The following is a 12,037-nucleotide window of genomic DNA, read 5'->3' as shown; positions in this document are numbered from 1 at the left end:
GTGTGTTTCCTCCCTCTTACTTGGAGAAATGCTTGTCACGCTCGTACAATAGTCTCTCAAAACAATATCAAATCATATATTTTGTCTAAAATAAATAAAAAAATAAAAACTTTCACAGGTTTCCTTCTCTACCTCCTGACTCAGCAACAATCTACTCAGCCCTAGAAGAGAATTGTTTCTGAAATATATTAATGAGATTGAGGTCAAAAACGAGAGGAGCATACAACAGGGAATCAGGTTTTCAAATAGATGAAAGTTGGTGGGAGAAAACGGTCACTGAATTTCAGTAAGTTACATCATGCGCATGCCCGATCCTTATTCATTTCAAGGTCATATGTGGGGTCCCCTTCAGCAAAGATAAAAATAAACATTTCAATATTACTATTAATAGCTATGGGAGAAGGAAAACACGCCTAAAATTTCCATTTATGCCTTTACCATCAATAAAATTTGTCAAACGTTTTTCTGCGCTTAAATTGGCCGCAGATGGTGACGTGTGATCCAGTTACACCTGATTCAGCTGGACACTGGCAGTACATCTTCATTCACAGAAACACTGCTGTGACATCAAATATGAGCTGGACAGTGAGGCAGCTGCCAGGACAGCAACTCCAGCTGGACGGGTGAGATGTTTCTCCAAGGAAGTTATCGCTAAATTATTAATTATCCTGGCTCAGCATCGACCAAATGACCTGCTGATGATTGTCTAAATGCATCCACCAGTGCGGATGTTGGATGCGTTTATTCAGCAAGCCACAGTCAAGTTTAAAGGGCGTTTCTTTTCTCTTGTTTTTATTAAATGCAGTAATTTCAAGTGACGGTGCAAGCAAGCCGAGGTCAAGCACCAGCATGTTAGTGACGTGCAGGTGCAAAAGACGATGTGATTCATTCAATATATTTGAGGAGCAAAAAGGGAATCTTAAAAAGTGAACGTGATCGGTTGCAAAACAAATGGCAGGCATCCAAATATCCATGAGTCAATTCCAAGAAGTTGCTTAATTTTCCCAGGAATATTAACTCAGAATTCTGGCCCAAAAAGAGACAGATTCAAGACAGATTCAAACAGATTCAAACCCTTAATTCGGATGCAGAGCCATTTGAGTCTCTGATAACTTTGTGAGACACTTTGCTTTGTTAGACACGATCAAAGAAAGTGAAAGGTTATTTTTGCCATAGTTTAGTCATGGTTTATTTGTTGTATAACTTCTCTGTGAATTACTTCACTCAGTGATGCTGCAATAGTGGCATGTCCGTCCGGAGAAGAAGAATGATCTTGTTTAATAGCTTTACATTCCTTGGATGAATGCAGACACTAACAATGTTGGAACGTGGCAATGGCTGGTGCAGAAACACACCTTGTTTACCTGTGTGGATGCTGCGCTTCCTTTCACCCTGGTGCTGAGCTCATCCTGGCCGATCTGGCTGTGGTTGTGTCTGCTGTAGAGCAGTCTGAGAGGCACCGTGTCCTCCTTCCCCACCGACCTGCTTTCATCGCGGATATCCTTCCAGCTCGCCGCTGCACAGAGAGAACCGGTAGTAACTGATTAAAAAAAAACATCGCCGTCTGAAAATCAATGCCGGTTGTTTTTCTCGCCGAACACCTATCATTTATCACGAAATGTATCACCAAGCTGTGAATAGTGACTCTGATACAAACAAAGGCCTGTTTATCTGTAGAGGCGAGTTCTTTTTCGAGAAATATCACATTAGCATTCCGGCAGATTTTGCCCTGCCGCCCATAAATCCACTCCAAATTGTGGGTTTTTTTAAATGACTTTATTGGCTTTTGATCACATTTCTAGCGACAAATATATCCCACATTGTAATATTATGTGCTTGTTTTATGTAAATAACGCTTATTTTCTTTCGTTTGGACCGAGATAGTTTTGTGATTCCCTGTTAAATCGTAGTATTGTGACGTTACCGTTTACGACAAATATATTCTATTTTGGGTCGGTTATCTGCGCGCACTGAAAAACGTGCAATAACTACGTTTGTTCACTTGGCATACCGTAATCCTTTGAATACTTTGCCTCAAAAATCCTTTCTCTCGTACGCGTCATTTCTCAATGGCTTTGTGAATGGCCTCTGGTCACGTGACTGATAGAACACAAAAACATGGCGGACACCCGTTCTAGTTTTGCTTTAAATTGTGAGATTTTAAAACAATTAAAAGCTATTGTTGCGTTTTGATCACATTTCTAGCGACAAATGTACGCCTTACTTTCATTTTTTCCGCTCGTTTCATGTATATGACGCTTCGTTTTTTTCGTTTTGACCCAGATTATCTCGTAGGTCTCAATTCAATGTATTATTGTACAGCTGGCCAGTAATTCCGCAGCCAATTGCGGGGTTTTGTTGAGTTGTAATCACATGTAATGTACCTTTAATTTTTAAATATTATGTCATGAAAATGATATAATATTTATTATCCGACTGGGGAAGGAAGTGGATGGCAGGAACTGACGTCACGGACCAAATACGTTTATTATTTATGATTGGTATCGAATACATTTCTACGCCAAATAGTATTATCGGATATTTAAAATCGTATCAACTGCATATAAAGTCTTTTGACAAGAAAGGAAGTTCCATGATTTATTCGTTTTGCTGAATCACGATTCGTTCTCCGTCACTGACGTCAGCGGAAGCGCAAGCGGACCATTTCAAACCTCCCAAGCCGTAGTTTCTATTTTTATTCTGTTTAAATATGTACACGTGATGTGGACGCCGACGTCTCTTTGGAGATGTGAATTTATGCTTTGGATGAATAATTCAATTATACAAACACGTTGGACTTTGACGTCATCAGTGGTCGACCAGAACAAAAACATGGCGGAAAGTCATTCGGCTTGACTTCGGTAAAAACTCCTCTTCTTTTTTGTTTATCATCCTTTCGTCTATTTAGAGTCTGTCAGAGATTTTGTAGAATTGCAATACTGCGTTCGCTGTTGGTACTGTAGAAGCTTATTTTGTTCTCCGGGAGTTGCCATAGTTGGCAGGGGGGTGTTATGTTGGACTGCGCGGGTTTTTGGGTCGTGTCTAACGGAGACTGAAGGCACGAATAATGCTGTTATCTTGCTGCACCAACGAACTTGGACCTTATTGACAGCTGTCCCCGCGGATTTACCAAATATAACCCTCGGCTACAATACTGCCGACACCAAAGACACGGAGCTGAATGATTTTGACGTGAGTTATGTATTTATTCTATTTCTTAATATTTGAATTTATTTAGTTTGTTTTTTGATAACCTTTCTCCGTGTCGATGGTTGTTAATATGGGGGTAACTTATCCGGTTTCCATTTCTTTTCTTTTCTTCTTGCTGATTTGCATAGTCACGCCCACTGTGTTTAAAATCAAGTGGCCACTGATAAATTGGTATTCAGGCTGTACTCACTCAACTGAGGAGCATCATGGATGACGATGATGCCTTATTTCTTGCTGATTTGCTGTTGGAGGAATGCAAGGTCGGCATTTAATGCTCTCATGATCTGTCCTGAGACTTTCTAACAATATGTAATATAGTGTATTAGGTGACGCTAACATTTTCCATTATCTTTATTTTAAGAATACTCAACCTAAAGAATCCTCAGAAGTGTCTGGACCGGACAAATTTACTTTTTTTTGGGTTGAGGAGGACGAGGAAGGGAGTCCTATCCCAAAGAGGAGGAGAACAGGGAAGAAGCGGGCAAAGAGTTCATCCTCAGGTGATTTTTGTTCACTAACTTTATGGTCTCTATTGCCTGTCTTTGGCTGACTACATTGGTTATGTATTATTATAGAACTAATGTCAGTCAACTGCTTCAGTATTTGATTGATTTGTCATGGTTGTGGGGCTAACTATTTGACACGACACTGTCCTAGTGAGGACATTTCGCTGAATATAGGACATAATGTTTACATGGTGGAGTAGTTAGTATAAGTGGTTTACTGTAATGCGGTTAACTGGTTTATTTAATTTCAGAGTCCTGCTTAATGTTAGTAATTTGTTTTGGATGTTTGTTGTTGTTGTTGTTGTTTAAGGTGAGAGACAATGGTCAATTGTCAATTGGGTCAATGAGTCCTCACAAAGTCCTCACAAAACACAATTATGTGTGTGAGTTACAAAACTCTACTGAAAACAATGGTGTCAAAATATTGGCTAAAGGGAGACGTGTCTTGAAATAGTTAAAGAAGCCACTTTGACCAGAGGGGAAATCCTTCTTTCAACATGAGGTCTTGACTTGGACCCTATCTTTCAGCTTCATACAATGATGTCCTGAACACCCCCCTCAGGTACATCAACATGTGAATAGAGCCTTTGTCTTTCATAACTAGCTGATGTTGATGGGCCATTGTGATTAACAACAATTGCTCCCTTGGACAGGGACTTATGGCATTCAAGTACACACACATTACCATATTGCACCCACCCAGTGAATACATCCTACTGGGTGGATCCTCTACTACACTTGGACGGGTGACTATTACAAATGAATACATCAGCAGTAACCATCAAGCAATCCATTGTTAGAAATGTGCATGTAACCCAGGAGTACCGGTTCTTGACAGTTGGAATGTTTGATTTGACTAGTACCTGCTCTGACTTTCTTCTTAGCCTCAGTAGTTTAATGTCGAACTGTCAACAGATCTATGGATTTATTTTCAACATACTACTATTTTCCTGCTTTTTATTGTGACGTTTCTAGTCCATTTGTCCATTTAAACAAATCTCCCTACTCTCAACAGTGACTTCTGGGAGCATGCACTCATTGCCATGTGCTCCATCTACAAGTGGACATCAGCACGTGACTGAGACCGTTCAAGATATATATTTTAGCAGCAGTTTATTTACCCTCTTCTTTCCATGTTTGTCTTATTGCTGCTATATTTGGTTACCTTACCCTGTTTTCTAGGATCCCTCATTCAAGAGGTGCAGGACCTTTTGGGACCTGCCATAGACCCAGCACCTTCACACTGGAAAGACAGGAAAGCTTCAACTCTGGAAAAGTGGACTGTGTTAAGGCCGTATATGGTTAATCAGATGTTACAGTCTGAGAAGCCTATAGAGGGAACTTGTCACCACTGCAGATCTAAGACTGCTGTTGTGAAATGTCAGGATTGTTTGCCTAGACCACTTCACTGTGCAGCCTGTGATGTTTCCATCCACAATTCCATGGTTTTCCATAATAGATCATCCATGATAGAGGGATTCTACAGGCCACTGCCACCAACCACTCACATCAGGGAAGAGAAGGGAGGAAAATTCTCCTTCCATGAAAGAGGTCTGTACTGAGATAATATATGCCACCAATATTGTGTGTATATGTATATATATATATATATATATATATATATATATATATATATATATATATATATATATATATATATATATATATATACACACAACCTCTTTTAAATTATGTTCGTTTCCTATCTTCCCAGAGTGCATTTTGCCAGTAATGCATCCATGCTATGACTGCTGCTCTGGGCAAACAACCTTTTCTGCAGGAAAGCAAGTAATTCTGATTGGAATGAATGGTCAGTTCCTTGTGTATGAATTATATTTTCTATTTTCTGTTCGAAAATTTTGTTATGTACATATTTTAGGTCGATACAATGTGTCCCTCCCAACTGTCAGCTGCTCCTGTGGGAAAGCTTTGGATGTCGGTATTAGTGAGCTGATTGAAAGTGGCTACTGGCCAGCTACAGTCCATTTTGAGACGCTGTACACAGTGGATTTGTTCGCTACATACGAAGAGCTCAAGATTACTGCACCAGGAATGTAACGACAAGCTTTCGTTGGTATGCTTGAGCAGCGCACAAAACTCTTTGGTCGGGTTAGTACATCATTGGACTAATTGCCTGCAGAATTGAAAGAGTTTATGTGGCGACACCATACAAAAATCATTCCTGGAATGGTCGTACGCAAAATTTGAAGTTGAGAGGCTGTCTGAAGTCGATCAGTTTCAGTGCCCAGCCTGCACACCCTCAATGTTACCTGTCTCAGTGGATGGGAACCGCAAGCTTTATCGCTTTAAGAGCCATTCAGGGTATGTATAAGTTGTTTCTACGGCATGCAATACATGGAACCTTGATAAAGGTCACCCCTGCTTTATGTCTTTTAGACCAAATAGCTTTTTCGAAGGTGTCTTCTTGGCCAACGACACCGAGGTGACCTCCTTCGTCAACCACATCAGGGCATCAACAGGACATGTAAAGTTTATTTAAATTTCACTGCACGCTTTGCTCTGTCTACATCTGTTTTTCTTCATCTTGAACAGAATCCTGGGAAAGGCAGGTGTGGTGGAAGCGAATGGGTGGCTGCACGAGAGTCCTCCAACAAGTCTGCGAGTAAAGTAGATGAGGAACGGGTCGAGGTTGCAGTGTGTCGTCATGGCATTTTGCTGAAGGGACTGAACATGTTCCGTGGGGAGATATTTGCCTATCCTTTATATCTCCAGAAACAGCTTGTTTCACACAATGTTCAGTTTTTTTGCTCTGATGTGGTATGCAAATATTGGCCATATTTGCAGAGGGTTGTTGGCCACTGTCCTGAGTTACAGGTCCTGTTGAACATGCAGCCCTTTCTCTCCATCATGCACGCTAAAGCACATTCATGGATGTGTGAGGTAATGATTGTCAGGGGCTTTAATTTCACATTATTTCCCTCCGTCCTCGTCCAAATGGTAACATGCATATTTCTTTCACTTGGAATGGGGTGGACGGAACCAAGAGGGAGCAGGAACAACAATAGGGGAGGAAGTTGAACAGGTGAACAGTTTCCTTTCTTGAGCAGCCCTATGTTCCAAGTACATGTCAAAAGCTGGTAAGTACATTTTTTTTTTGTGTGAAAAAAAAGTTACAGCTAAAGTTGTACAAATCAACTAGTAACATAAATGTGTGTCCATTGTGCATTCAGCCCGCACAGACATCCTTACCATCCAGGCCATTGGCTGGAACAAGCGGAAGACAGAAAATCTTGACCGGACTTTGGCCAAACGACACATCAAGGTAAAGACCACACTTGTGTGTTTCATGGTGCATTAGACTAGTTGCAATTGTTTGTTAATCCAACACGGGTTTTCACAGACTGTGCAGAGGATTGCTGAAGCGTCTGAGGAGCTCAAGAAATTGGCTGGAGAGTTGTCTATTCAGGAAGACACTGTTCAGCAATGGGTGTCTGATGTTCAACAGTGGACTGCAGGTGAATACCTCAGTGTTTTATGTACAATTCTGACGTAAAATAAATATTAATTATTTTTTCTATATTCAATCAGAAGGACCATGCAGTCAAAATGAACTTGAAAAAACCATTGAAGGACTGTATCTCAGCATTAAGCAGCGGAAATATCAGCTGTATCGTCAGGCTGGTAAGAACAGAACGAAAGAAAACAAGTTTTTGATAATAATGTGTGACTGAGCACATATTCAGTATTTTCTGTTTAATATTCTAGATGGCAACAAGAGAAGACATCTGCTTAGAAAAAAGATTTCAGTGGAAAAGAGATCCTTAGAAGATGCCATCACAAAATACAATGCTGTTGTGCCAGAAACTGGCAAACTCCCTTCTCCCAACAAGCTCCTGGCTGAGGAAAACTATTCCTGGCCTTGGGAATGTAAGTACATCTAGGATGTGTTCAGTTGTCTTCATATCTATAGGCTATTTTTAATTACATTGTAAAGGCTTTAGATGAAGCAATTACAGGTTTGACCGAGGTTGCTGTGATTGGATCAGACAAGCTCCAGAGACAACTTCCTTTTTACTTTTGAAAACTGAAAGAGACACTCTTCTATATAATTCTGTCCCATGGGAGAAATTGCCTGGTGTCATTAGGAGGAGATCCTCTGAAAGTACACAGACACTGTGGGCAGTAGTTCACCACTATAAAAAATGTATATGATGATTTGCAGGTCATGGTGATATGTTTAAGAAAAAAAAGGTCTTCGACAAGGTAATGCTGCTGAACCACCTGAAGGAAGAGGAGGTCATTGTTGTCCGTGAAGTCAAGCAGCACTGGGAGTACATGAGGAATATGGCTGGAAATATTGAAGAGATTTCCTCCCAGCTTTCAGAAGGGATCACTCAGCAAAGTACAGTTCTATTTGCTACTTGTACTGATATACTAGGTTAGTAGTCTAACTTATTGTAATGTCACTGTCAGGCGGCACAGATGCATTGACTGGGAGAGGACGTGAGGGGCTACTCTTGTCTGCTGAAGAGAAGACTGTCAGCAATTCAAGCTCAGCAGGGTGCAGCTCGCTCAACGTACCAACGTGTTTTTGGATCGCAAGCCTTGTCTCTCGATGATTCGTCCACTGGTGATGAAGAACCCCATGATAGCAGCTCCTCCACCGAAGATGAAGAACACTACGATTGTAGCTCCTCTTCTGAACTTTGACCTCCCTCATTAAAAAATTAGGAAAACTGTTGTTATTGTTGATTACCTGGCCTGCAGTATGAATGTGAAATGTTAAAATAAACTGTCCTGCAATTGACTCTTTTTCTGAGTTATGTACTATTACTATTTTGAAGTAGATGCTGATGCTTTTTATGTAAATTATGAATTATTAATTTGAGATTTGTTGGTAGGGCAGTGAAATACGGCTTTTCATGCAGCCTCAATAAAGTCAATTAACAGGCTATGTTCACTCACTTCACTGACTTTCTTTTGCCACTAAAATTGTCTGTACAATGCTTATGTATGTTATTCAATCATGTGCAAGTACACATAGGAACACACAGACTTGGTAAACCAAAGCAGTACGATGAATGAGACTGCTGTTTTGTTGCAGGAATAATGAGTCAAATGGTATGAGCAGGTGTTGCAATGCATTACCTTACTTATTTCTGAATGTTATTGGGGTTAGAATTAGGGGTTTCCATGGCCCCTGGCCACCTAAATGGGTAAGGTCATCAGTAAATGCTTCTCATCGAAGTTAGCTTAGAACAGGTAGAAATATCATAACCTGGATTACATCCTGAATACTGCTGACAAAGGCACTAAGAGTGCACAAGTCACAGATCCTACTTTTGAGTTAAAGGAAGAGTTCAATAATTTTAACCCGAGAAGACATCTTATTATTTATCATCTGGATGTGCCACCGTATCTTTCTGACTACTTCTGGATAGGAAGGGAAGTCATCTCATTTATCTCTGAGTTCATGTCTGAATGAAAAGGGCCAACAGGCTTCATGTATTTGTTAGGCCTCACTATGTTTGTTGAGCTTGTTGGCGCCCTTTTGATGGGAGGATCTGACAATTGCTGAGATGGGAATTCTCTTCTACTCTCCCCGACTTGGGAAGGCAACTGGGCATGGAGGGAAGGGGCAAAAAAAACAATTAAACAATGAAAGACAAACACAGTAGCAAGTTTGGTGACAAATTGACATGAAACAATGGTCTATCAGTGTTACCAATGTTGGCTGGTTTGGAAACGGTGGCACAGAGGAAAAGACAGGAGGCAGAGCTGGAGGTAGCAGAGATGAAGATGCTGAGCTTCTCTCTGGGAGTGAGCAGGATGGATAGGATCAGAGGGACAGCACATGTGCTCAGGTGTTTAGGAGACCAAGTCAGAGAGGCTAGATGGAGATGGTTTGGACATGTACAGAGGAGAGAGAGAGAGCCAGTACATTGGTAGGAAGATGTTGAGGTTGGAACTGCCAGGCAGAAGGTGGAGAGAAAGGCCACAGAGGAGATTGATGAAAGTGGTGAAGGAGGAGGTTTGTAGGTTTGAGAGAAGAGGAAGCAGAGGACAGGGGGAGATGGAGGAAGATGATCCACCAGTGAAGGGAGAAAACCAAAGAGAAAGAAGAAGAAGACGTAATCGCATATTGTATCTCTCTAATTTGGTTATATTTGTTAAGCTTTAAAACAACAGAAAGCCACACCAAAGAAGATAGCTGGAATATCTCCTTTGCATAGCACATACACAATTGACACACAAATTCCTTTCTCACCTATCTTTGAAATATGGTCCTTGATAACACTGGCACCTTCTCACTAAATGTAATTTTCACAAGTCTGACAATTTATCTATTGATCTTCCAGTCTTGAGGTTTTCAACCAATATAGAAGACAACATTTGCATCTTTCATAGGATGTGCCAAGGGTCAGGGCATTGGCTGTATCAGCCCATCAGACTCATTTGAAGATGATTATTGTATGAATGAATATTAAGACATTCATGTTTCAAGCTTAGTGTCAAATTATACTCATAATATTTAATATATTTGAAAAGACATAATACTTCATTTGCTCATGTGCAAAAAAACGCATGAGAACGAGCTATTGATGACAGAGAACCTATACATCATTATTATACAACATTTATTTGAGTGTGATTCCCTCGTTTAAGGTGTTGACACTATGCATTTTGAAAATGTAAAGGTATGTTACGTTTTAAGGTGATATGTCTTTTTTTTTTTTTTTTTTTATTTTACATTTCGAACAGTAGAAATGAAGGAATTGTGGGTAAAAGCCCATCGTGTGCGTGCGTAGACTGCTGGGAGGAAGAAGTTTCAAGCGACGAACTTGCTCTAAATATTGAAAGGTAAGAAATTATCACGCAAGGGGTCATATATGGCGAAATATATGAAGTGTTTGCCATCATTTTGGGCAACCATCGCTTCCATGTTTGTAACTGTCAAATTCGCGGTTTACAGTGGATGCTGTAACTGCAATACTCCGCGGTAACATAAAGAAGAACAAACGTCGTCATTGCAGTACTCTACAAGTGATTGCTTACATTACATTATGGCTAAACAACTTCATTTTAAATTATTAAATGAATTGATTATGTCACCTGAAAGGGATTAGGTCTAATATATGTACGTGTGTGTGTGGCAAAATGATATGTGGATCATACATGGTACAAATGTTTTGTTTTTTTTCCAGTTCAAGATGCCACACGGATCCACTAATAAGCACTTGCAAGAGCTGCAAAATTTGCCAAGCAGAGCAACCCAGGCGACAGAGGCTGGCAAAACGACTGAAAAATTTTGAGAAAAAAAAAGAGGAATGGTTGAAAAACCAAAGAAAAAACAACACCGCCTCACGTGTGATGGACGAGGCACAAATGCTGGTATGTTTGACATCAGTAATTGCATTTTTCAAATTTATGGCATAACATATGGCGATTTCATTTTTTTTTTCAGCTGGAGAAACTGCACACTTTGGGCCACAGAGCTGTGGTGTTTCTAGCTCGGCCAGGCAAGAAACCTGGCACTTGGTCCAGTCAGGTGGTCCACTCCAAGTGGCATCTGACTGACCATGCCAGCAAGTGCCTGGACCGGATGAAGGACCTATGTCTGGCGGTTATTAGAGGTAAGCTTGTTAATGTATTTGTATCTTCAGGCACATGTAATAATGGGCCGGATTCAGATCAGGCCATCATTCATTATTAGCCCTTTTTTTGACTTCATTAGTCACCAGCAACCTCTTTCCCTCATATAACTGCATATAAATGTTTTTATATATAGTGGAACAATACACCACATTAGCATCTGCTCCACAGTCTAACCACAGTTCTGTGGTGGGAGGATTGTTGGTCCCTGCAAAGCTTTCTGACCATTTTACATTGTTGTCTCACTGTTATTTCCCTGCTCAGCCACATCTTTTCCACAGTGCCAGTAGCTGTAGAATGTTCCTCAGGGTAGACAAAAACAGCTGAAAGCAGCAAGATCATTTCTTATAACCTTCTCCAAAGTTGTGCTTTAGAATTATACACAATTTTAATTTATCTGAGAGCTTTTTTGATGTTGAACTCCGGAAAATAATTTTAACGTTTATGTGGTGTAAATCAGTCTTTTAAGGCTGAGTATCTCTGGAAGATTAGAAATTTCTGTGTACGTCCACAACCTCTGCTAGCCAGCCGTCAACCTCCTCCAAAAGAGCCTCCACAGGCCCTCTGAGTATGTAGTAATTAGATCTTTGAGACATGTCTGCAATCCAATTACCAGAATATCTGTTTTGGTTCATAAATTATTTGTAGACATTATAATATTTAGGTGAAAGATTTTTTATAGTTCAGGTTGCTATGACAAAGTCTGA

General features: G+C 40.4%; 1 protein-coding gene and 1 long non-coding RNA gene across 3 annotated transcripts; both read left to right on the top strand.

Annotated features, from left to right (window-relative positions):
* The first annotated feature begins 2,672 nt into the window (after nucleotides 1-2,672).
* On the top strand, nucleotides 2,673-5,877 carry LOC128770084 (uncharacterized). The gene is made up of 5 exons (XR_008416458.1): nucleotides 2,673-2,861; nucleotides 3,572-3,710; nucleotides 4,732-5,267; nucleotides 5,431-5,526; nucleotides 5,596-5,877. It is a non-coding gene; the product is annotated as an uncharacterized LOC128770084 (long non-coding RNA).
* A 255-nt stretch (nucleotides 5,878-6,132) lies between these two features.
* Nucleotides 6,133-8,610, top strand: LOC128770083 (uncharacterized). 2 transcript variants are annotated; one of them, XM_053884333.1, is made up of 9 exons: nucleotides 6,133-6,201; nucleotides 6,270-6,617; nucleotides 6,722-6,814; nucleotides 6,908-6,999; nucleotides 7,078-7,192; nucleotides 7,266-7,358; nucleotides 7,443-7,604; nucleotides 7,900-8,079; nucleotides 8,151-8,610. In XM_053884333.1, exons 3-9 carry the CDS (start codon nucleotides 6,802-6,804, stop codon nucleotides 8,294-8,296), a joined length of 801 nt encoding a protein of 266 aa, XP_053740308.1. In that variant the 5' UTR covers nucleotides 6,133-6,201; nucleotides 6,270-6,617; nucleotides 6,722-6,801; the 3' UTR covers nucleotides 8,297-8,610. The 2 variants fall into 2 exon arrangements, with proteins under 2 accessions (XP_053740308.1, XP_053740310.1); XM_053884335.1 differs by lacking the exons at nucleotides 6,133-6,201; nucleotides 6,270-6,617 and having other exon boundaries at nucleotides 6,701-6,814.
* Nucleotides 8,611-12,037: the final 3,427 nt, after the last annotated feature.

Source organism: Synchiropus splendidus, chromosome 13 (genome assembly GCF_027744825.2).
Source record: "Synchiropus splendidus isolate RoL2022-P1 chromosome 13, RoL_Sspl_1.0, whole genome shotgun sequence".
Classification (NCBI taxonomy): domain Eukaryota; kingdom Metazoa; phylum Chordata; class Actinopteri; order Syngnathiformes; family Callionymidae; genus Synchiropus; species Synchiropus splendidus.
Note: the sequence above shows the minus strand (reverse complement) of the source record. Positions and strands in the feature narration are given on the sequence as shown.